The sequence below is a fragment of the Diabrotica undecimpunctata genome, chromosome 1 (genome assembly GCF_040954645.1).
Source record: "Diabrotica undecimpunctata isolate CICGRU chromosome 1, icDiaUnde3, whole genome shotgun sequence".
NCBI classification, from domain to species: domain Eukaryota; kingdom Metazoa; phylum Arthropoda; class Insecta; order Coleoptera; family Chrysomelidae; genus Diabrotica; species Diabrotica undecimpunctata.
The window spans coordinates 47,701,059-47,725,459 of record NC_092803.1 but is presented as its reverse complement, the minus strand read 5'-3'; the positions used below and the strand labels follow the sequence as shown (position 1 = coordinate 47,725,459).

Below are 24,401 nucleotides of genomic sequence, written 5' to 3'. Positions count from 1 at the left end.
ACATGCGCTGTTCGATCTCGCTGCAACGATATTTACAGCTGAGTCTGGCTATCAACAACAGTCATCCGAGGACCTTTTGTTTAAGATTCATTTTACTACTACTATACGAGTTGATTTGTCGCTCGTCTGCATAAAGTTCATTTTGACAGCTGCATAAAGTTGACGTGTTTGAAAAAATAAAACATGTGAAGAAAAACGATTTTCGATCTCTCATTAAACATTATTATTTGAGAAATAAAACGGCGAAGAAAACAAAAGAAAAACTGGATAAATATTATGAGACTAAGGCTCCTTCAAACTACGCTGTCAAATCTTCATTTCGGAAATTTCGTAGTGACTTACATTGAATGAACAATGGCAACATACTGGACGACTCTCCGATGAAGTTACACCAGAAAATGTAAAGAAAGTCCATGAAATGGTTTAAGCTTATCGTAATGTAAAAGTGCGTGAATTGGCCATAACCACAATAATTAGTAAATAATGCCCTAGTCATATTTTGAACGAAGTTTGAATATGTAAAAATTATTCTGACGATGGATGCCTCGGTTGCTAACCATTGGTCTTGTAAAAAGCATCGTTATGAGAAAAATATGTGTGGTACTGGAAACGGCAAGATAACATGTATTTTACTCACCTTATTGAGATCACGTAAAATATATTTACACAAATTACTTTGGTAAAACTCGACTTACGCTGATTATTACTGTGTTGTTAATTGTTGTTAGAGAACGTTATACAAACGCTGATTTAGCTTTATCTATGATGAAAATAAATGTGAATTTCCAGTATGTGCTTTTAAAACAACATCTTATATACTAAAAGGCTAAGTCCTTTTTTGTGCGCAATACTCCTCCTAAACGTTGATAGAAAGGAGAATAATTTTTTCGAATAATTAAACAGATTGTTGAGTAGATTCCCCCTAAGGTTTAAAATTTAAAAAATTCGAACCGGTTTAAAAATGGCGGCCATAAAATGAATTTTTCCTATAGTAAATTTTCAATGTATTTTTAAAATATTCAATGATTGAATTCAGAATTGTATAATATATATAAATATATTAAAATCCATTTCTCATTCAATATTATACACAATGCAACAACGCGTCAATTCTCGAATGCTGGAATGCACCAACAAATGTTTCCACTTAAGGAATAACGATAATGACCACTCAAAATTCGGGATCCTACTGTCTCCGATTTTAATTTATTGGGTCTGTTTTACACTATCTGATGAGTTGGTATTTTTCTATTTTTATGTTTAGTTAGAAAGTATTCTGTTTCCAACAAGCGTGTGTAAGGTGTTGTGATTGATATTTGGAGATTTAGACTACGTTTTGAGTTTAATACTTGAAGAATTAAATAATGAGGTAAGCATTACTTTGTTTTTAATTTATTAGTTAAGAAATATATTATTAATTTTGTTGGGAATAAGCCACAATTTTACTTTAAATTAGGTTTATTTTAAATAAATAAATAAAAAAAAGTGAAACAGTAGGCGGTAGTGTAGACTAGCGCGGAGCATCATACTGTTTTCTGTATTTTTTAAATTTAAATAATATTTAAATATAAATTTAGTTAGTTAGTTAGAGTTCTCAAACCGACTTCTTTTTCTTAAACGTGCATTTTACAATCTAAAATATGCAAAAAAAAAGTTACGTCCGGTTTTACTTCCGTTTTTTATTTAAGAGGGGCGGAGTCTAACAATCATATTGTTTCCGTTTCCTAATGTAAATCTTCCTGAAAATCCTAAAGAACTACTGTATCGATTTTCAATTTAAAAAAATTGGCGTCGATACAGTTTATTTTTAGGATTTTTGGAACATTTACACCAGGCGACGGAAACGATCGTTAGACTCCGCCCCTCTTAAATATCAGCAAAACTTACATCAAAACTCGATGTCGAGTTGGTCCGCTAGTGATCCATTAAAAGGTTAAGATATTTTGAAGAATAACTATTTTATTGTAAATTTTACTAATTCATAAAACATTTCTAAGTAAAAACGTAGGTATCTATAAGGAAATATGTAAATAAAAAATAATAAATTTTAGTGTATAATAAATAAAGATAAATATATTTATAAATAAAAACAACAAATAAAATCGTTTAACATAAGAATCTTGTACACAATTTCTTTGGTTTTTTAAAATAGTCACTTAACCAAATATTTCAACTTTCATATACATTAGTTTTTGGTTTAGTCTTGTATACACACGTGTGTTTCATGAGTAAATGGTCATTAGGATCATCTGAAAATAAAAAAATTATGAGCAACATTATACAAGTTATAACAGGTTTATAAGATTGTTTGCAAAAACAAAAATTGTCAAAAACTTTCTACCAGCACAAATACCTATTTAGTCTAGGCGCCAGGGGCGGGGTTGAGCATGCACTTTTATGTCCCCTCGGTACATTGACGTTTTTTTTTTGTTTTTTAGTGCGTAAATTCGATTTTTTTCTAGGGTACCATGCTGAAAACCCGTCAGATAATTTGTTATTAACAATTTAATTGATTAAATACTCGAGATATTTAATTATACCAAAATGATAATTGTTCCTTTTCAAAAAATTAACAAAATGACGTCTGGCTAACTTTGATTCGATTGTTAAATCCAGAGTTATAACAAATTTCGTGAAAAACATTTGCAAAATAGGCATTCGGTGGGGCTTTTTCAAGTATAACTCAGCTTTCATACGTGCGAATAACCTTCAAATCCCCCTCATTTTATAGGTAATTGCTTGAACTTTAAAAATACTTTGCAAAACCACTTTACATTTATTAATGAAAAAGTTACAATTAAACATTAAAAATTTCACTAAAAGAGTCGAACTAGTTTGTTTATAAGAGATTTAAACAAAATTAAGCTATAAACTTTATACACTTTTAATAAACTAAAAAAACCAATATATAGGTAAAATCATGTAGATTTAGAGATGTATATTTTATCATTATAAATGAAACAGTTACAGTTACAGCAGTTAAGTTAAAATTTTCGTTAAAAAGTCGTAAAAAGACAAATTAAATTGTTTATAGGAGTTTTAAACAAAATTGAGCCATATATGTTGACAGTTTGGTTAATGGCTAAAGAAAGTTATAGAACAACTCAAAATGAGCAATTTAAGCATTACTAAATGTTTTTATGCTAATTTTTTGCGGAGTTATTGAAAACTGATTTACGCGCACCCGCATTCCCTGCTAGCTGACCATTCGCCTCAGATCGTGTTATTAAAAGTTACATATCTTTTTTGAAAAGTTTTGAGTTGTTATATAACTTCCATTAACCAGATTTTCAAAGTACATAACTTAATTCTGTTTAAATCTCTTATAAACAAATTAGTTTACAACTTTTTAGTTAAATTTTTAATGTTTAATAGTTATAAATTTTTATTTCGGTAAAACTAAATATCTCTAATAGTTTAGGACATACAATCACTTAAACAATTAAATTGTTAATAACAAATGAAGCCTACATAGCAAAAACGTTGAAAGTCAATTTTTATGGTAAAAGGAAATATTGTACCAAAAAACTACTTATAAAAAGTAGATTCGATTCGCCTGGGCTGCTTGGCAGTATCGCTGTAAGTCTTAAGAGTTATTCACAATCTAAATAATCTCATCCACGACAAAAACACTGAAAGTCCGTGTGAAACACTGCAAAAACGTTGTAAGTTTTTCTGCTTCGGTCACTATACAACGCACGGTTAAATTTAAAAAGATTAGTCATTCGTCTCGTACACGTGCAAGTATGCGGTTTAGGTTGCTTAGAGTCTGTTTTGTTTATGTCCATCGTCAAATATGTAAGTAGTAGTGTATTTTAATATATTATAATGGAAAGAAAGACAGAGACTGTAAATTCTGACATCAGTGATGAAAGTACTTTGCAGAACTTAAACGTGGGACCTAAGAAGAGAAAAAGAAGTAGTGGAAGGTTATGTGATGTTATGAAGCAATTGAGGTTAAGTTCACACGAAATAGGGCCAGATTGTAAGTGCTTCGCTTTTATACCGCTTCGCGGCTTTGGGAGTATAGCAGGGTAGTCTGCTATATCTAGGGCCTACGGTATACAAGGAAGGTAACATGGCCAGTGCTACGCTTCAACCGCCTATTATTACCCCTGGTTTTACCCAAGGTACACATTTTATTCAGGCTGAGTGACCTGGGGCCTATAGACATTTTTAAAAATGTCTAGTTATTCTTGCCGGCGGTAGGATTCGAACTCCGGACCACTGGCATGCGAGGCAAACATCCTACCGCTTGCGCTGCGCAGGCCCAGTTTCTTTCATCCAGTTTTAAAACAAAATGCCCATTTGTTATCAGACCTATTCGAGAAATAGTTTGTGAAGCCATTCATCCTCAATATATTTCATTTAGAACAAGCTACAATGGGCCTTTCGAAATTTGTGTGATTCGTACCAATAATAGTATACCAACTGATGATATGGCAGGAACCCAAGAATTTTTTTTACCTAACAGAAGTTATATAGGTAATAAATTCTTATTTATACCCACTTTTCTTCATTATTTTGTCTTTCAGATTTTTTGCCAATTAGTTTGGAAAAGTGGAAGGACTTACAACACCTTAAGCAGTTTTGTGGTAATGCTGCCAAACATATTTTCAATAGCCTCGCTCACAACACAACGGAACAAAGGACAAAAGTTAGTCTTGTAAAGAAGAGACAAGCTGCAAAAAAATGTGCTAAAAAAAATAATATAAAAAAGACAATTATTGCTATGTTTAGGTAGTAGTGGTAGTTACATAATTTTATTTTCGACTTGCATTCTTTTGGTTATTGTTTTAATGACATACCGTTTTTGTCATTTTTTTGTGTATTTTCGATCAAATCATCAACAATAAAAAAATTGAAAAAACATAACAGTCTAAGAATATTTTTATCGTTTTCACCGATAAATTATAGACCCACTGAAAAACAGTTTGACTTAAAATTTATATTAGAACATTTTAAAATTAGTATTTGAACTTTAAAATTAAGTTTTATACAAAATGAAATAAAAGTAACCTTCATCGTTTTTGCCGTATAGACTTCAAATTATCTGACTGGTTTTTATCCTGGTAAGCTCTAAAAATCGAATCTACGCACCAAAAAACCTAGACTAGTTAATTTAATTTCTTCCCATATAATCATATTATATTTTTCTAAAGATGTTTATTAAAACAAAGAATTTAGAATATTGAAGTTGCGAAGATATAGATGGCATAAATTGGCACTAGCATATAAATCTGATAATTAAATGAATATAAATCCGCAAACTAATTTTTCGAAACCAAATTCAGATTTTTGCTTTAATCTGTGCCTTCTAAGAATTGCAAGGCAAAACAGACGTTGATAAAGATGTTATTAGAGACATGGGAAATCTAAAATTGCATTCCACAACATATCTCCTCAACTAAGCAAAAATCCTTGCGAATTGGTTTCTAGTACTCGTAAAGAGTATACCGGAATAAAAGGAAAAAGACAGTTAAGATTTGATTTCACGTATAGTGCATCTGTATATCCGCTTATACGTATTTCATCCTAAAAGGGATCATCAGAACGGATATTCACAGACGCTCTGAACGTGAAAATGAATCTTTCCTGTCTTGGGAAGCAACTCTAACATGGATTCGTATGGACGCAAATAGCGACATCTGATAATAAATCCGTAAACTAATTTTTCGAAACCAAATTCCGTTCTGATGATCCCTTTTAGGGTAAAATACGTATAAGCGGATATACAGACGCACTATACGTGAAATCAAATCTTAACTGTCTTTCTCGTTTTAAATGAATATAAATAACGATAAATACTTACCTCTTCTAAAGTTAGAGGATTGCTCTTTGTTTTTGTATCCAGATTATGATACCTGTCTGTAAAAAATAAATATGAATTTAGTCAATACTGATCAATATTAATTAAGAATATGTTTTAAATATTTTCCTATTATTCTCTGTTAATTTTATTTTAGTTACATTTAAGAGAAAGAGAGAGAGAGAGAGAGAGAGAGAGAGAGAGAGAGCAAGAGAGAGCAAGAGAGAGAAAGAGAGAGAGAGAGATGTACAAAATCATGTAAGAAATTCATTCTTCGAGAATAGGCGGCTCTGGAGACAAATCCCAAGATAGGTCGATTTCTATTGAAGCGAAGCTTCTATACTGGTGTTGTATTACTTTTTTTTTATCTACAGTAAAATGCTGAGGCGGGATTCAGGGAACTAGCACCACGAGACGGCGTCGTCACGGGTTGAAAAAACTACATGAAAAATAACTAACAAAATATAGACATTAAATGAAAAGTAAAAAATTAAACGAATATCTGTCACTAAAAGATTCGATTCGTAACGATTGTCAAAATTTAATATCAGTCATAAATATCATCTGATTAATAACAACTGAATCATCTGTTTAAAGTTTTATAATATTTCTCGTTTTAAAATAATTTCATATAAATACAATTATTATTTTTAAACATATTATTTAGTTTATATAATAATTAAATTTCCTATTAAATTATATTTATTTATAATTTATTATTAATATTTGGTCTGAATTTGACAGGTTGGTCATATTATGTAAACAACGTATGCTTAGTTAATACGTTAACAGGTAGCGTTAGGTGCAAACATAATAATTTATTCAATTTGTTATAATATAAATAATAAATAAATACTAAAATTACTTTATTAAATTTTAAATATATTATTGCAATTTTAAAAATATTTTTAATAACTTTTTAAACATCTTATTTTGTTTATATAATAGTTAAATTTATTATCAAATGATATTTATTTATATTTTCATAATTTCATATAAATATAATTTCATATAAATACAATGTTGGATTTTTGCTATTATTAGTTCAACTATTGTATTAGAGTGCAATAAAAAGAGTTATTAACATTTTTATATTTTAAACAGTCACGGCGGAAGAGTCTTAGGTATACAAGATGTCAAAACTGACCATAATTTGTTATTTGGATTTTTGAAATCTTTCATAGTTTTTTATATATAATTATTTACACAAGGTGGCTAAAAAATATTTAATTTTCAAATTAAATTAATTGACTCAATTGTGTACTAAACCAGTGCATACAAAACAGTGTAATTTTTAACACATTTAATATCAAATTAATGGGAAAATCCCAGTAGTTGGCTGTATACCATAGTTAAAAAACTAATACAGAAGTAAAAAACTTCAAAATTTTGTATATTGATATATAAAAAAAATGTTTTTATACCAATATGCAAAATTTGTAGCATGGTAATCTGAGATATTAATCAAGAAATCATAAGTGTGGATAATATGTGGAATAAAATCAAAAATATCTGTAATTCAGTGGTAGATAATAAACTTAAACCAGAAAACAATATAAAGAAACAGCCATGGATGAGACAAGAAGTATTAGAGCTAATGAAAGAATATACTTGAGAAAGTATATTCTCTTAAAGAAAGAGAATACTTGAGAGATGGAGGCAATACATGGAAGAATTATTTAAGGAAGAGCAAGAGACAGAAGTCAATGTTTCTGGATGTTCAGGACCAGAAATAACGCTCAGTGAAGTAACTATGCAATAAAAAGACTAAAAACCAACAAAGCACCTGGACCTGATAACATACAAGCTGAAATATTGAAACTATTTAAAAACAACCAACTCAAACTCCTAACGAGTCTACTGAACAAAATCTATGAAACTGCAGAATTTCCTACAGATTGGCTAGTGTCCACCTTCATCCCTCTCCCCAAAAAGGCAAATGCCACCAGATGCTCTGATTACAGAAATATAAGCTTAATGAGCCATGCACTCAAAATCCTTCTTTCTGTTATTCACTCTCGCATAAATAGAAAACTTGAAGAAAACATTAGCAGTGTTCAGTTTGGGTTTAAAAGCGGAATGGGAACGCGAGAGGCCCTCTTTTCCATACAAGTGTTGATACAAAGAGCTCGAGACGTAAATTGCGAAGTCTACGCATGCTTTGAAAAAGCATTTGACAAGGTGCAACATTAAAAATTATTTCAGATACTGAAAGAATCTAGTCTAGTAGTATCTAGTAGTGACGACAAAGGTTTACGCCTAATTAAAAATTTATACTTACATCAAAGGGCAACTGTACGAGTAGACAACGAAACACAAGAATTCACGATAAAGTGGGAAGTACGTCAGGCCTGCATTTTATCACCGACGATGTATTCTCTACACTTTTATATGGAGTTGAAGCCTGGACCTTGATGGAGGCAACATCCAAACGATTAGAAGCCTTCGAAATGTAGTGCTACGGCCGGATGCTCAGAATTTCCTATATCCATCATGTTACAAACAACACCGTAATACAACGTATGAATAAAGATCTGGAAATTATGCGTATCATGAAAATCAGAGAGACGACATACTTAGGGCATGTGATGCGCAATGAGAAGTATCAACTAATTCAACAATTTTACAAGGCAAGATAGAAGGCAAAAGATCTCAAGGGCGCAGAAGGACATCGTGGTTGAAGAACATCAGACAGTGGGCAGGAATGACTACCATACATCTATTTAGAGCAGCTGTCAACAAAGTTGTATGGACCAACGTGATTGCCAACATCCACGGAGGATAGGCACCAAAAGAAGAAGATACAACATTTTGAAGTTTTTTACTTCTGTATTAGACATTTAATATCCTACCATGTAAAATAAATGAAGAATATTATCTTATCTAGGTTACTTTGATAAAATTTTTTTAATATACTTCTTAGATTGTACCTTTACTGAACTGATTAATTCGTAGGTGTCGGTGTAAAGCAGAAATAATATTATACTTATCGTAGCCAAGCATTTAACTAAAAAAACACGAAAAGGAAAAGGAGAAAATTATAGCTATTCTTGGCGAAAAATATACTAAGTCTAATTGGATTAAAATCTTTTAATTGCTAGTATTGATTAGTATTTAAAACTTACCATGTGAAAGATGTAAGCGTACTAAAGCCATAATATAATTTTCTGCAGTTAATACTCGATCTTTGGCAAATCTCAGAATTAAACATTCTAACACTTTATTACTGACAGTACAGCCAAGCTCCCATAATAATGCCCTTAGGTGATAACTGGATGTTTTGCCGCAGTGGTGACTTTTTTCAAATCTTTGAAAAGCTAACTAAAAATAAAGAAAAATTTAATAAATTTAGTGTTTCGGTAATAACATTAAAAATAATCACACATTTGGAATCTGGAATTGCATGCTATATTTGTTCGTATTTGATTCCAATTATTGATTTGTATTGTATTTTTATATTGTGTGTGTGTGTGTGCTGTTGGTTTCTTTTGACTGTGGACTTAATCCATTAGCCGAACTAAAATTACTCTTATAATTATATCTCTTATACTCATTATATTTATAACCTATTTGATAATAATGATTTACAATAGTAATTCACACATATATTATACAGGTACTTACATATATATTTTGGTGAGCGTTTTTGTTTGTTTTTATGCTATACTAAATACTAATACTACTAATAACTATTAAATTAGATATATATATATATATATATATATATATATATATATATATATTTTATTTTTTTACACAGCGCTAGGGCATAAACCCGGTTCAACACCTCGGAGGTTTAGGCCCTCTTTGTGTGTTTTTTTTTATTTTATTTTTTTATTTTTTTTTTATTTTTTTTTATTTATTCTTTTTTTAATTTTTTTTTATTTATTCTTTTTTTTTTTATTTTTTTTATGTACCTATTTTTATATTGAATTCCAACTTTTTTCTTGTCGTTTTTTATGTAACTTTCATCAAAGCTGGGATTGATGATAATGGCCATATATTTTTTAATATTTTCTGGTATTTTCTTTTTACTTTTTTTTTTCATTATTAGTTTCCTTTTAACTTATGGCAACTAAAAGTAGCAATGATATTATGATTTATTTTAAAACAATTTAAGTACAAAACTTTTCCCAAAATAAAGCCTTGTAATCATTTGATACCAATTTGTATCAAATTAAAATATAGTTAAAGATTTCAAAAGGGTTTTTTGGCCTATTAGACTTTTCATTACTTCGACTTGAAAGATCTGTTATCCTACATATATCTGTTTTATTACAAAAGATCTAGACTTACAAGTAAAATTAATTTTTTGTTTTGTAGTTACGTTTGTGACCTGACCATGCTCTCAAAGACCTGTACTGGGTATTTAAGGCGTTAGCGAACATTTATCCTGCAAATGCAAATATGCTCTGCCGTTTCCTCTGCATTTTCACAAACTGTTGCTCTGTACAATTGGGCATCTTACCGAGATGATATTTTAGCAAGAAGTGTTGAGTGAGAATACCATTATTCTAGTGTGTTTAGTTTTCTGAAGCTCTAAAGGTATTTTAGGGGAGCGATAGAAGTTTGCAATAACTTTTTGTTTGCGTTTGGTCTGGAATATCATTTTTCCTCGCTGTGGCTTTTTGGGACACCGTAGTTTGGTCTTGTAAAGGAAATATTAGCTCCATTTTTAGTAAGAGTATAAGCAATTTCGTTATCAGTCAATCTTTTATACCCTACTCGTAAGAAAGTTACAGTGTACAGATTCTAACGTTGTCGGTAACAACTTCCGCCTCCTAAGTGAGTAGAAGAACTAGACAGATACCATATGCTTACCGAAACAGGTAATATGTCGTCATAGTACCCAATGCAGAATTCGAATGTAAAATTTTATATTTCATTATTTCGAATAATCAAAAAGTCTTGAAGAAAAGAAATTCTGCAACGCTATATTTCTAGACATCTCACAAGCGTTTGACAAAGTCTGGCACAAAATAAAAATAGCACTATCCAGTACTATTTCCTCCTCCTTAAATCCTACATATCAAATAGATATTTCTCTATAAAATTCAAAGACCAACAATCCAACCTCTGCCCTACCAACTCCGGAGTCCCACAGGGTAATGTTCTAGGGCCGCTGCTTTCCTCACTTTACACAGCCGATATACCAGAGATTAATAATACTACAATCGCTTCCTTTGCTGAAGACGTAGCAACACTAGCTGTAAATGAAGATCCCACACAAGCCTCACAAAATCTGCAACATCATCTGAACATACTCAGTGATTGATATACAAAATGAAGAACAGAAGTAAACAAAACAAAATCAACTCAAATAACATTTATCAACCGCCACAACATACGCCCACCTGTAAGAAAGGAAAATATGAGAACACCAACAGTAACAGACGCAAGTTACCTTGTCCTCCATCTTGACTAATGTCTCACTTGAAAGAAACATATCCAGACCAGAAGAAGACAGCTCAACTTAAAATTCCGGCAAATGTATTGGCTCCTTGGACGTAAATCAAAACTTAACATCCAAAACAAAATTCTACTATACAAAGCCATATGTACTCAAATCTGTCTGGTTCTACGAACTACACCTATGGTGTTGTGCAAAGCTTACGTCGCTGAATATCATCCAAAGATTCTAGTCTAAAGTGCTAAGATCGATAGTGGATGCACCATGATACGTAAGTAATCAAACACTTTACTAGGACTTAAAGATTCCTTTCATTAGAGGATAAATCCATCGAGCCACGGAGTCACAACATGAACGTACCATTCACCATGAACATGAGCTTGTAAGGGAATTATTCAACAATGGTCCAGCCACAAGAAGACTAGATAGAACCTGGCCCTAAGACCTACTTCAAAACTAAACCAAAATGGAATAAGGTGAAACATCATTGGATATCTTTCCTTCACGCCCAAAACCTGTAACACATTTACTTAGTACTCTGTAATGATGTAGAATGTAAATAAACACAATTATAAAAAAAGTTATTTCGAATACTTTATCTCTCAGATAGCACATATACCCCAGTTATTTTCCACCAGGCCACTTTTTGTGCTGTACTTTGTTGTTCTTCTCCACTTACTTATGGGACTGTTAACAGTTTTAAATTCTTACGGATTAACAAGTTAAAGATATCAGTGTCTTTAGTGCAGGTTGAGTGGTCAAACCATCTCCTTAGATCTTTCAGCAATCATTTTTCATGTATTTTTACTGATCTTCACCCGTATAATTTATCTTCTAGTATGATTCGGAGTAATTTATGTCTTTCACCTGTATCATTACCCAAGTATTATATTTTCCCCTCTTTCATCGTGCTTAATAGTTTTTTTTGTTTACTTATCCTCAAAGTACCTTATCACTGCTAACTTTTTGTATCCATAGAATTCTTATTATTTTTTTTTAGAGTCCATTGTCCAACTTTCATAGCTCTAAAGTAAGACAGAGAAACGTAACATCTGATCATTCGGATTCTGAGCTCAGGGCTAAGGTTTGATCTTTTAAAAGGTGTTTTCATGTTCATGAGTATTTTCCTATCTTGCTCGTTTATTGATAGATGCTGCTTTAAATGCTTTAAATTTTTTCCGAATGCAGATTAAATAATAGCGGTGATAAGACGCCTCATTGATGCACTACTCGTCTGATTCGTGTATTTTGGATGTTGTGTGCTTTATGTTTAACTCCAGTTATTCTTAGAATTTAAATTATCTTTTAATGGTTCTTCTTCTTCTTCCTCTTTATAAGCAATTCTGCTTGTTCATTGGCGGTTAATACCCCTATGGAAGGTTCTCACTCCGTCTTTTGCGCGGCGGTGCAATACTTCTGCCACTTGGTGACATTTCATGCTATTTTGACTACACGGGTCTCCCCCATTCTGCTTATGTCGTTACTACATTTTTTTCTATTTAGTGTCCAGACAAAGACTGTTATCAGGTGACAATAAAATATGCTACAAAACACTGCAACATTTAATCGTCAAGACTTTCCAACACGGATATGAAACAAATACTTTTCAATATAAGAAAATACCATGAGTTGGTGAAAACAAAGTTAGTTTTAAGGCAGAGCAGAAAGCGGAGAGCGTAATATATAATTTTAACATTTTACTTTAAGCCCTTAGGCTCCATAGGTACATTTTTATATATAATATAATATTAAGATCAAGTAAATTTAAGTTTCACCGAAACTTTATTCATCATTATGATCAGATTTTAGTTACGTAATTACCCTCTTTTTCTTCTTCTTCCTTCTTGTATGTAGGCTTTAAAACCTGGTTCTTCTTCAATATTAACCTCCTAAATTGTTTAAATTATCGCACCGTCCTTTTCTTGGTGTGCCAATACTTCTTCGTCCATTTCGTGGCATCGTCTTTTTCCTTTATTCTTTTTCTTTTTTCCTAATATTCGTCGGAGTATTTTCATCTCAATTGTTTCTAGTAGTTGTCTCGTTTTAGATATGTCAGGTATAGTATCCGCCGTGTATGTTAATATAGGTCTAATTGCTGCTTTATAGATTTTTGTTTTTGTATCTTGTCTTAGGTATTTGTTCTTCCAGATTGTGTCATTAAGAGATTCCGCAGCTTTACTTGCTGTTAAGCTTTGTTGTCGTAGTTCTTCTTCAACATTTCCGTAACTAGTTATTTCTATTCCCAGATATTAAAAACCTTGCTTCCTGCTTTATTATTTTTTCATCAATTTCGATTTTACATCGTAGTGGGTATTTAGATGTTGTCATACATTTGGTTTTTTCTGTTGATAATATTATATTGTATTTCTTGGCTGTTGTATTGAAGATGTGTGTCAATCTTTGGAGCTCGTCTTCGGTCTCGGCGATTAAAGTCTCGGCTATTTTTTTCGATCTTACTATATAGTGCGAAGGCCTGGACACCGACTGACACGCTCATAAAAAAAACTATAAGCATTCGAAATGTGTAGGTGTAAGGACACATTCTACACACACATTCAGGTATATCCTGAACCGAACATGTCACCTACATAGAGGTTGTAGCATTCTGTTTTTTCCCTGTATATCATAAAATTTATATCCTATGTTTTTGCTTTTAAGTTGAAAAGAAAAAAGAAACGTTTAAGTTAGTGCCAATTAGTTCATCTTTATTGATGGTGAAAGTACAATTCCTAGTAAGTTTTTACCTTTTTTATAACCTGTAACAGCAGATCCATTCACATTGCTAAATATTTTCTGATGGTGAAAAAGGGAATATACCTGTTATTATTTTTGTTTTTTCATATGTACTTAGTTCAGTGCTTAGGTTATTTTTTTTAAGACGTGTCCCTTAAATTTTTGGTATGTTTAGTAACCTTTGTTTTTTTTAAATAACACTAAAATTTTTACGTAGTTTATCTTCTTCTTAACGTGCCCTATCAAGTCCGCTTGACGTTGGCGATTAACATGGCGAAACTGTCTCTGTCTTAAGCTATTCTAAAGAGTTGCTCAGCTTACGTACGTAGTTTAGAAGAAGCCTAAATTCTCATAACGGCATATCGTGATATGATAATGACCAAGGTACATTTTGATTTTTCTGTTTTAAATTGTCTTTTTATTGAGATCATCATTAACACAAAAATTTTTACCACTTTTACTAGGTCATCGAGAGAAATAAATATTTAGCATTAGATAAATCCATCTTTATTTATAAAACGGTTTAAATTTGTATGTATGAAGAACGACCATAAAAGGTAAGTGTAATTGTTTTTCTTTTTTTGTATATATAAGCATATTAATTTTAAAAAGAGGTTTAGCATATTTGTCATTTTTTGTAAATTGCTTAAACCAATCTTTTCGTACGCAGAATATCGAGTTCTCGAAAATGTTGCAGAGTGAACCTACTTAAACCTAGAATTTTTCATTCCTCCGTTAGATCCAAGACTAAACGTCCCCTTGGGTCAATTGTTATCATACCCAACTTCTGGACATCCTCACTATCCACCCAGGTGTATATTATGTTACAAGATATTCTACAGAATTGGAAAAAAGAAATAAATCGTGAGAGCAATTAAATAAAGAAAACTTAAATATCTTGACAGGATAAGTACCGTCTACTTTAAATGATTATCCGTGGAAAAATAGACAGCACGCGGGATCTGGTCGGAGAAGACACTAGTGGACAGAAGTTGTTTCCTGCCCAAATCGCTCGAACTATTCAGAAATGCATTAAGCAAGATCAAAATTGCCGTGTTCGCAAAAGACTTGGCATCTGAAGAAAAAAAAAGGGAATTTTTTATAATTTTTAACCAGAAAGCACAATCCAAGATGCTTCTAGAAATAAGCATACAAACATCCCGATACATATCAAATCAAATTATTAATACTGACAGAAAACATACAAGAGAATGGAATCATCTCTAAAGATACAAAATACAAATAAATGTGCAAAAAAAGTGCTAGGTTCAATCATCGATACAACTTACCTGAAACAGAAGAATCGTGAGAAGCTAACCGTTAAATCATACCGTATATTTATAAAACATCGTTGGACGTTCGTGTCTACGTCATTACTTGTACAAGAAAGAATTTGTAAGTAATATTTGATTTTATATAGAATTATTACAAATACAACATCCTAGCTTTAACTTTTTGTTAATAAGATAAAAGTATAAAACTCACCCTCCAATGTTGTAAAACTTGCAGCAATGTTGGTAAATCTGCCAGATTAATTTTCCCACTAATGTTAAAATCTCTTAGCATGATTAAACTCTTACACAATTCTAAGCTTGGTTTTTCCGATAGATACAGTTTCCAGTGAGTTTTCAGGATTTTCTGTAATTGACTAGCATCGATTTCAGATGAATATTTTAGCAGCAATTTATTTATCGTTGCTTTACCATCTCCCTTTAATAGTAAAAACATTATTAAAAATTATATTAAGTAGTTCTATAAAAAAAGTTTTTAAAAAAGCGCATATTAGATAAAATAATTATAAAAACTTACCGCGACGGATGAACCTGAATGATCCATAAACTCAGATGCAATGTTTCTAATAAGCATATTATCTTCATTTACTTCCCTAAAATTGATAAAATATAGTAACATTTCTTTAATAGCAGAAACAAATTCATGCCCTCTTCAATCTACTGTGTCTGTAGATCACTGTACCACTATACATTGCAGTACTCTGGAGTACTGTCATCTCATACAGTAGCATACATTCCAACACATTTTACGTTTTATGACAATAATTAACCAGATTAAAGAAGCCTTCATCAATTTACCTTTAGGTAAGGTTGAAATATTTAGAAAAGGTATCGCCAGCATTATCGCTAACTCGATATTTCTAGACAGATAGTGCACATGGAGTGTCAGTAAGTCTAATAGTGTAGAAGTAGCTATATTCTAAGCGGTCTAATCCCGAAACTAACTAAAGGCTATAGCGGGATTAGAAGGTAAAATCTTCACTCAGCTGAATTTTTACTTAAGGTAACAACAAGAAACGTTGGTGTAAGTCACGGTTCGTAGACTTACTACGGTTGCCCTTTCCGTCTAACCAATGAACATTAAGCCCGAAACTGTACTCTCGTGACGTAATTCATCCCCTTCAACCAATCAACACTGCAATCGACCTGCCTTCTACATTCAGTTTCAATCGCGAATAAATGGGTTTTGTATTCTTGTGTACTCTGGTGACGTAACTCAAGCATCCCCACCCCAGTCGAAAGAGGCAACCGTAGTAAGTCTATGAACCGTGGGTGTAAGTCTCGAGTGAACAACGAGTATGGTGAGGTTACGAAGAAAACAGTCTTCTTACTTGAATATTTGATTCAGGTCGAGGCAGAAGTATAACAACTAGAGATGATCGCTTTGTCATTTCTAGTGCTTTGTGGAACCGAAGAGTCACGGTAGTTTCCCTTCAAAATCATCATCAAGTAGTGAGAAATGTAAATTTAAGTGAATGGACAATTATGGGGCGACTTCGAGCTGCTAGTTTATCTTCTTGAACTAGAGTAACTTGACCGTCACTTTCCCGTGAACACCGAATTGCCAGATTGAATACACTTGGCTTGGATAATACAAGATTGGAGTTATGTATTATTTTCCTATAAATTTAGATTCCGTCTTACGGGTTCAGAGAAACGTGTAAGAGTGTGGCGACGTCCAAGCCAGAGATTAGTTTAAGCATGTGTGGCCGAGTAACTTTCATTTGGTGGAGGGTCAGTTATAACATGGGTAGCCATATCGTTTGATGCTCTTACGGAGTTAGTTTTTATCGAGAATGAAACATTGATTGTACATAGGTATCTGACACAGGTTCTAGATGACCATGTTTTACCCTATATAGATATTCGTGGAGACGACGCAACAATTATGAATGAAAATGTACGTCTCCACACTGCTCGGTTAATCACTGAGTATTTTGACGAGCAGTCCAGAATTCGATAAAAAAGGTTGAGATAAGATGAAGAGACGTTTACGGAGTCATGTGCTGGCCCCAGAAATTCAAGAAAGCTTAGCGACATATTGGTGCAGGAATGGAACAATCTTCCGTAGAATGTGATCCAAAGCATTCCTTGTCGCCTGCAAGCTGGTATTATTACTAAAGAAGCCACTTGTCAGATACTTGCCACTGAAGTTTTTAAAATTTCTTTTATTTCCACAAAAAGCTCATGAAATTAAAATTATTCATTTTCATTACTTTCAATAAATTTTAAAGGACAAAAACCTTGTTTTATTTAAGCAATCCGTTAGTAAACTGTTACAACCGAAAATAGTTAAAACATAATAATAATTTCTAAAATAAATTCAAATTACAGGGTGACCCTAATTTTATGCTCTGCAGTATAGATCGTCATAAAAGACATGAGGATGTACACCAATATAATATCAGGAATAAACATGCCTTAATGCTGTCTTACACGAAGCTTCAAAGAAGTAGAGACGGACCAAACTTTTATGGTATAACATTTTACAACAAGTTGCCTTCTGCAATTACATATATATAATAATAGTCTCCCGTTTTATACCGCTGTCGCGGCTTTGGGAGTATAGCAGGGTAGTCTGCTATATCTAGGGCCTACGGTATACAAGGAAGGTAACATGGCCAGTGCTACGCTTCAACCGTCTATTATTACCCCTGGTTTTACCCAAGGTACTCATTTTTATTCAGGCTGAGTCGACCTGGGGCCTATAGACATTTTTAAAATGTCTAGATGTTCTTGCCGGCGTTGGGATTCGAACTCCGGACCACCGGCTTGCGAGTTAAGCATCCTACCGCTTGCGCTACGCAGGCCCTTACATATATATATATATATATATATATATATATATAATATTTATAATATTTTTTAGCGATTATACTTTCAACTCATATTTGTGAACCAATATTTTATACCAATGTTTGACGTATGTAAGTACTTTATTGTATATATTAACATGAATAAATAACTTGAACTTGTTTAATTGTTATAATGGGGAAGATATTTTTATTATTATGGTCTGAAAATATTTTCGGGCATTTGATGCCTAAATCTCTTTTTTATCAGATGTTAATCATGATTTAGTCAAGAGACTAAAAATGAAACCAAAGTGTACCTAATATTACAGCCATGCCCTTACCGTCAACTACATTGAAGCGTGAAATATACAGTATTTTTGATTAAATTTTTTTATTACTATTAGATAAACTAGTTTATATTAAAATGCTATAAGACCATAATATTAATCGAAATAATCATATAAAAATCAATCAAAGGAAACGAAAACGTTAAATAAATTTAATTTTAAAGTAAAATTGCATGTAGATGCCCCAAGAAAATAGCTTCAGAACAATAACAATAATATCAGAGTTTGGAAATGTAATCAAAACGCGTCATAACACATAAATCTGTCAATGCATTAGACGTGTTAGAAAAGAAAAATATTATTAAGGATATTGGGCCACTCAGTGAAAATAACAACTGTCAAATTGAACGTAATGTCGAAATGTACGAAAAATATATAAAACCAAAATTAGCACAATACACTAGACTGCAGCGACCTTAGACAAGGAAAGAGAGAGGACAGGTAACTTCTTCTTCTTCTTCATGTGCCATCTTCTCTAAGAAGGTTGGCAACCATCATGGCAATTCGCACTTTCGATACCGCTGCTCTAAAGAGGTCAGCAAAAGTGCAGTTAAACCAAGGTCTCAAATTGTTTAACCAGGAGATGCGTTTTTTTTCCGCGACTCCTTCTACCCTGTATTCTTCCTTGCATTATTAATTGCAACAAGTTATAACGTTCGCCCCTCATGACATGTCCCAGATATTGCAGTTTTCTGACTTTAATTGTATTTAAAACCTCTTTATCTTTTCCCATTCTTCTCAACACCTCGACATTCGTGACTCTATCCACCCAACTTATTCTTAATATCCTTCTGTAAAACCCATATCCTACCCATAAAATAATACGGAGAACACGTAGCATCTCAGAAGTCTTTAAAGAAATTGAAATGTCCCTTCTGCAGAGTACCTACTTTTTTCAGTTTGTTGAAAGAATTTCTTGCCTGTCCTATTCTTACCTTAATCTCTTCTGTGTACTCATTATTTTCGTTAATAATTGTACCCAGATATTAATATTTTTCAACTTTTCTAATTTGTTCTCCATGCATTGTTATGTTTTCTTGGCGCTGTTGGGCTTTTGTAATTACCATAAATTGTGTCTTTTTTGTGTTTAGGCACGGTCCATTTTCTTCACTAACTTCTACCACTCTGTCAACCATTTGTTATAAATCCTTAAGACATTCCGCTAATAAAAAATGTGTCGTCGACAAACCATGTATTATTGATTGGTCAGATTGGTCAATTGGTCATTTACTTTTATTCCCATAGTTAGTTCTTCTAGTGCTTCCTGGATTATTTCCTCTGAATACAAATTGAACAAAGTAGGAGGCAGGACACAGCCCTGCCTAACGACCCTCTCAATCTGTATTTCATTTGAAAAGACGTTGTTCTCTTTTACTACAGCGATCTGATTATAATAGATAGCGCTAATGCTAATAATAGGATAGGTAACGCTCATTTAATAAACCTTTGAAAAGTAAAGCCAATTTCGATTTGACCGCCATGTTTTGGTGCCTGTACGTTGCCCATTACTACCTCTCGCAGGGTTACCAGGTTTACTGATTTTTCAGTAGATCTACTGATTTCAACTTCAATTTACTGATTTACTGAAGCACTATATCAATCTACTAAAAAAGATTTAATGATAAAATCATGTTCAAAAGTGATCATTATGTCAGTGTTCAATTATAAATTTTGAAAAAAATCTATTTATTAATATATATCCATTATTCTCAATCTACTAAAGAAATAAAATATGACCTGGCAACTTTTTTGGTGTCGGTTTAGGCTTCAGTTAGTTCCATACGATTACGCGTCCCCTCTCTTTCCTTGTCTAAGGCAGCGCTACTGTGAGCAGGGCATGTGATCTGGATACATAAGAACAGAATCCCCAAAAAATTACTAATACTTGTTGGAAAGCCAAAGAAGAGATAGGAGAGAAAAATCTTCTAAAAACACGTTCACGAAAAAGAAAAGCAAAGATCAAAATCATTGGAGAAACTTACTGAAGGAGGTCAACGTCTGACTTAAGCTATAGCACCATTGGATGGATGGATGAATATGTAATAGGCGATATGAACATGAAAGATACTAGAGTGGATTTCCAATTAGACTTATAAGAAAAAATAATATATAATAAAAAACAGTAAATGATAAGGTGCAATGAAAACCGTAATAAATGCTTAAGAAATTGTAATATAGACTACGTGATCATTAATAGAAAAAGTAGGAATATTGCCACCAAGTTTATGGCATTATCTTTAGTAGAAGTTCCGAAGAACTAAATATTTGTTCTTTAAATAAGAAAATAATCTGCTACAGAAGAAAATAAAAATAACATATAAATAAAACAAATAAAAATCGACTAACTAAAAATTTACGCCCCTTGAAAATATGAAGTGAAATTTGATGCCGGAACAGGCAGCAAATATTCATCGTTGTCCTCTAATGAAGAAGAAACAGAAAACTATTTAAAAAATGAATGATATATGAAACAAACTGATAAAATATTACATAACATGACTATGCAAAACAAAATGGGGAATACTTAGAAAAAGAAAAAGGCACTGAGCATTTTAAGAAACAGACACGAGTGGAAAAGAGAAAGGAGCCGTACGTCCAATAAAAGAATGGAAAAAAGCATAAAAAATACTACAATTACTTAAAAAATACATTGTATACTCTACGTCTTACCATATAACGCTCTGTTCGTCTGTGAATATCCTCAATAAAAATTTTCCTTCTAAATTTGGGATGTTGGTTTGAGGTACAACGATGTAATCTCCTGATGGTAAAGTGAAGAAAGTAACCACTTCTCTTGCTATAGAATGATTAGTTACGTCTAAGGGTTTCTGAAACAATTATAGTTTTTTATTAAATATTGTATCCACATGCTTAAAAGATCCAACATATACTATTTGAACCAAATTATGCTTATTGACTGATAGATAGATTGAATGAGGCGGCTTTTCCACTGCGACCTTTTCAGATCTATTGTGGTCTTCTAATCCTAGATTACATTCTCTAGCCTGACACTTTTTAAAAGGTCTAATATGTAGCCTTTATATGAGACCATGTAGCTTTTTGTCGGTGGCTTTTCCTCGCCTAATGTAAAAAACCGCACATTTGCCAGGCCCCTGACACAGAATGTGTTCTGCTGTTTCTTTCTCTAGGTGACAGAATCTGCATAGATCATCATCTGTCAATCCCATCAGCTTCAACTGCCTATTCAGCTTCAGTGCCCTGTTAACATACCTACTATGGTGTTGACTGTTGTCCTATCTTTACTGGTTAGATCTGCTGTAAATTTTGGGGAATGTTCTATAATGAACTGTTTCACCTGCCTTTAACCTGATGAATTCCTCCACCATTTAAAAAAATTGTGTGCTACCCACTTTTCTTGTAGCCGTTTTTGTTACTGTCTTTGCAAAGCCGCAGAGGGGTTCCGGCTAAATGAATGGCATTAGTGAGTCTTTTTTGGCCATTTCATCTGTTTTTTCATTGCCCTTATGACCCTCGTGCCCTAGTACCCTCGTAACCTTGATACGGTCTCCTTGTTTATTTATAGTTCAGGGAAATAAGCAAAAAAAGCGCCCTGTTTGTGACACTGAACCGGCCGGTCAAACGACAGTTGTTTTGAGCAGTATGGACCTCTGTAACAAAAACCTATCGATTTTTTGGACTTAATTAGTTATTAACAAATTTTCGTCACTTTTTTTCGTCTATCACCAAAAAGTCAACCATTTAAAAGAAATTTAAGGGTAATATACTTATAAGTCATATAAAAACTTTCAAAAAGGTGTTGAACAAATTGTAAAAATAAAATTTTTCGGCACTGGCAAAACTTTTTTTTTTTTTTAATTTTTTGGATCATTCTGAACAAAATAGGTGTCAAAAACATAAGTAAAAAATACTATTTTTGGTATGGTAACACATTGCTGGTTTGAATTGTAGAAATAAGCGCGAAATAATAAATAATAATTTTTTGTTAATATTAATTCAAAAAATCTAAAAAAAATTGTAAGGGCCGAAAAAATTAAATGTTACAATTTGTTTAAAAAAAAACTTGATTAAATTAATTGTTGATTGATTGTGGGGTATCACATGAAAGTAATTATGCAAGAAAATCTCTATGGGAATATTTTTCCAAACGGACCCGAGCTTTTTTCGCTTTGTCTATTTCTCATATTAACTTATGACTGAAAGTAATTATTAAAGTCTAATTGATGTCACCAAATATAAGAATAGATGTTAATTTAAACAAAAAGTTAAAAAGCTATAAGTTTAATTGTTTATTTTTGTTATAATTGTTCAAATCTTATGTTGATTGTAGAACGTTTAAGAATATGTTGATTTATGTTTTTTTTTGTTTGTGAGAAGTACAATAACTGTACCTTTATATTATAACTTCATTTTGTAATTTAAATACAGTTGTGATTTAAGCTCTAAAATATTTTTATTATCCTCTGTAAAAACAATTGGCAACTCTCCCTAGACCCTGGTTCGAGTGTGCCTAAAGGTGGGAAGAGTTGACACATATCCCATTTTTTTAATACATAATACATATGTATAGCATCTTACAGTATTTTTATATTGAAAAAGTGACAATACCCAAGTATACTTAAATCAATAAAGTCTTTTTTTATTATAACTAAATCTCTACACTACATTTATAAAAAAATATGATACTTTATATAAAAAGTCGTTCAAGTCTCCCGGCACCTCCTATATTTGATTCAAGATCCACAAGATTATATAAGATGAAGTGACCGCATTGAAGCATTGTTCTGGTATAATTAGTTTTTTTTATTCTAGGTACCACATGATTCTGTTATACCACATCATCATCATCATTCTGGCTTTACAACCCTGCGTGGGTCCTAGCCTCCTCAAGAATTTCTCTCCAGTGTCCCTATCCATCGCCTTTCTCCGCCAAGCACGTATGCTCATATTTCTCATGTCTTCATCGATGTTATCAAGGAACCTTGTTCTGGGTCTTCCTCTTCTTCTCTAACCAATGGGTTTATCAAGGAGCGTTTTTCTAGATGGGTCATTTTGTTCCATCCGCATTACATGACTTATCCACCTCAGACGTCCTATCTTAATACGTTTTACGATATCAGGTTCCTGGTATATTCTATAAAGTTCGAAGTTGTATAGTCTTCTCCACACTCCATTGTCATTCATTGCTCCATAGATTTGTCTTAGTACTTTTCTTTCGAAACATCCTAATATATTTTCATTATTTTTTGTTATACCATATGTTCTGTTATATTCTTTGCTTATACTACGTAAATGATATCGGTCTAGTCTATATGATTGAGCACGATTTTGGTTAACCCTTTCGAGACTCCAGGTACATATGTGTACCACTATGTTTGCATACAAGCCTAAAGTGATATTTTGCCGTTAAATATTATTTAAAAATGTACCAGTCAGTTCTCCATTGCATCGTTTGAGTCACGTTCACGTGTAGCCGCGTAAAATATTTTAGTTAACCTAGAATTTGCGAGTTTTAGATGTGTTGGTTGCTACAGTCAGCATAAATACATTGTTTTTTGATACAAATTATAGTTAAATTGTATTATATCATTTTACAGACTGTTTGTTTTTGTGTCTTTTTATAGTAAGTATATTTAGATTGTTATTTATTTATAGTAAAATAAACATTTGACTGTTTTTAAAATCTATGGTACTAATAAGTACCAATAGTCTTATAGTACGGTATGTAAGTGTACCATTAGTCTTATTCATGTCATTTTTAGATATGGATAAGAAAAGGCCACTTACACAGAAAGAACTTCAATATTATGCAGAATTATCATTTTCCGAGTCTGGAAGTAGTGATGACATGTATAAGCCTTCTGATGATGAATCGGAATCAGACGAGGACTGCAAAGATAATTTTCACGAAACTTCTGATGAAGAATCAGAATCAGAGTTAGAAGTTCGTGATACACAGAAAACTTTACAAGAAACTGCCACACCTAGTAGTTCTTTTGTGTTGTGGTCAACACCAAATGAAGGTTTTGCTCCGAA

General features: G+C 32.3%; 1 protein-coding gene across 2 annotated transcripts in view; it reads right to left on the bottom strand.

The window, feature by feature from the left end:
• Positions 1-2,032: 2,032 nt before the first annotated feature.
• LOC140448866 (calpain-9-like) overlaps positions 2,033-24,401 on the bottom strand; it is a 172,409-nt gene continuing 150,040 nt past the window's right edge. For both annotated transcript variants that reach the window (XM_072541993.1, XM_072541998.1), the window contains 6 exons: positions 21,057-21,214; positions 15,762-15,837; positions 15,438-15,662; positions 8,935-9,130; positions 5,813-5,868; positions 2,033-2,249 (listed from right to left, as the gene is read on the bottom strand). In XM_072541993.1, coding sequence (XP_072398094.1) covers positions 2,223-2,249; positions 5,813-5,868; positions 8,935-9,130; positions 15,438-15,662; positions 15,762-15,837; positions 21,057-21,214 — 738 coding nt within the window. In that variant the 3' untranslated portion in view covers positions 2,033-2,222. The remainder of the gene's footprint in view (positions 2,250-5,812; positions 5,869-8,934; positions 9,131-15,437; positions 15,663-15,761; positions 15,838-21,056; positions 21,215-24,401) is intronic.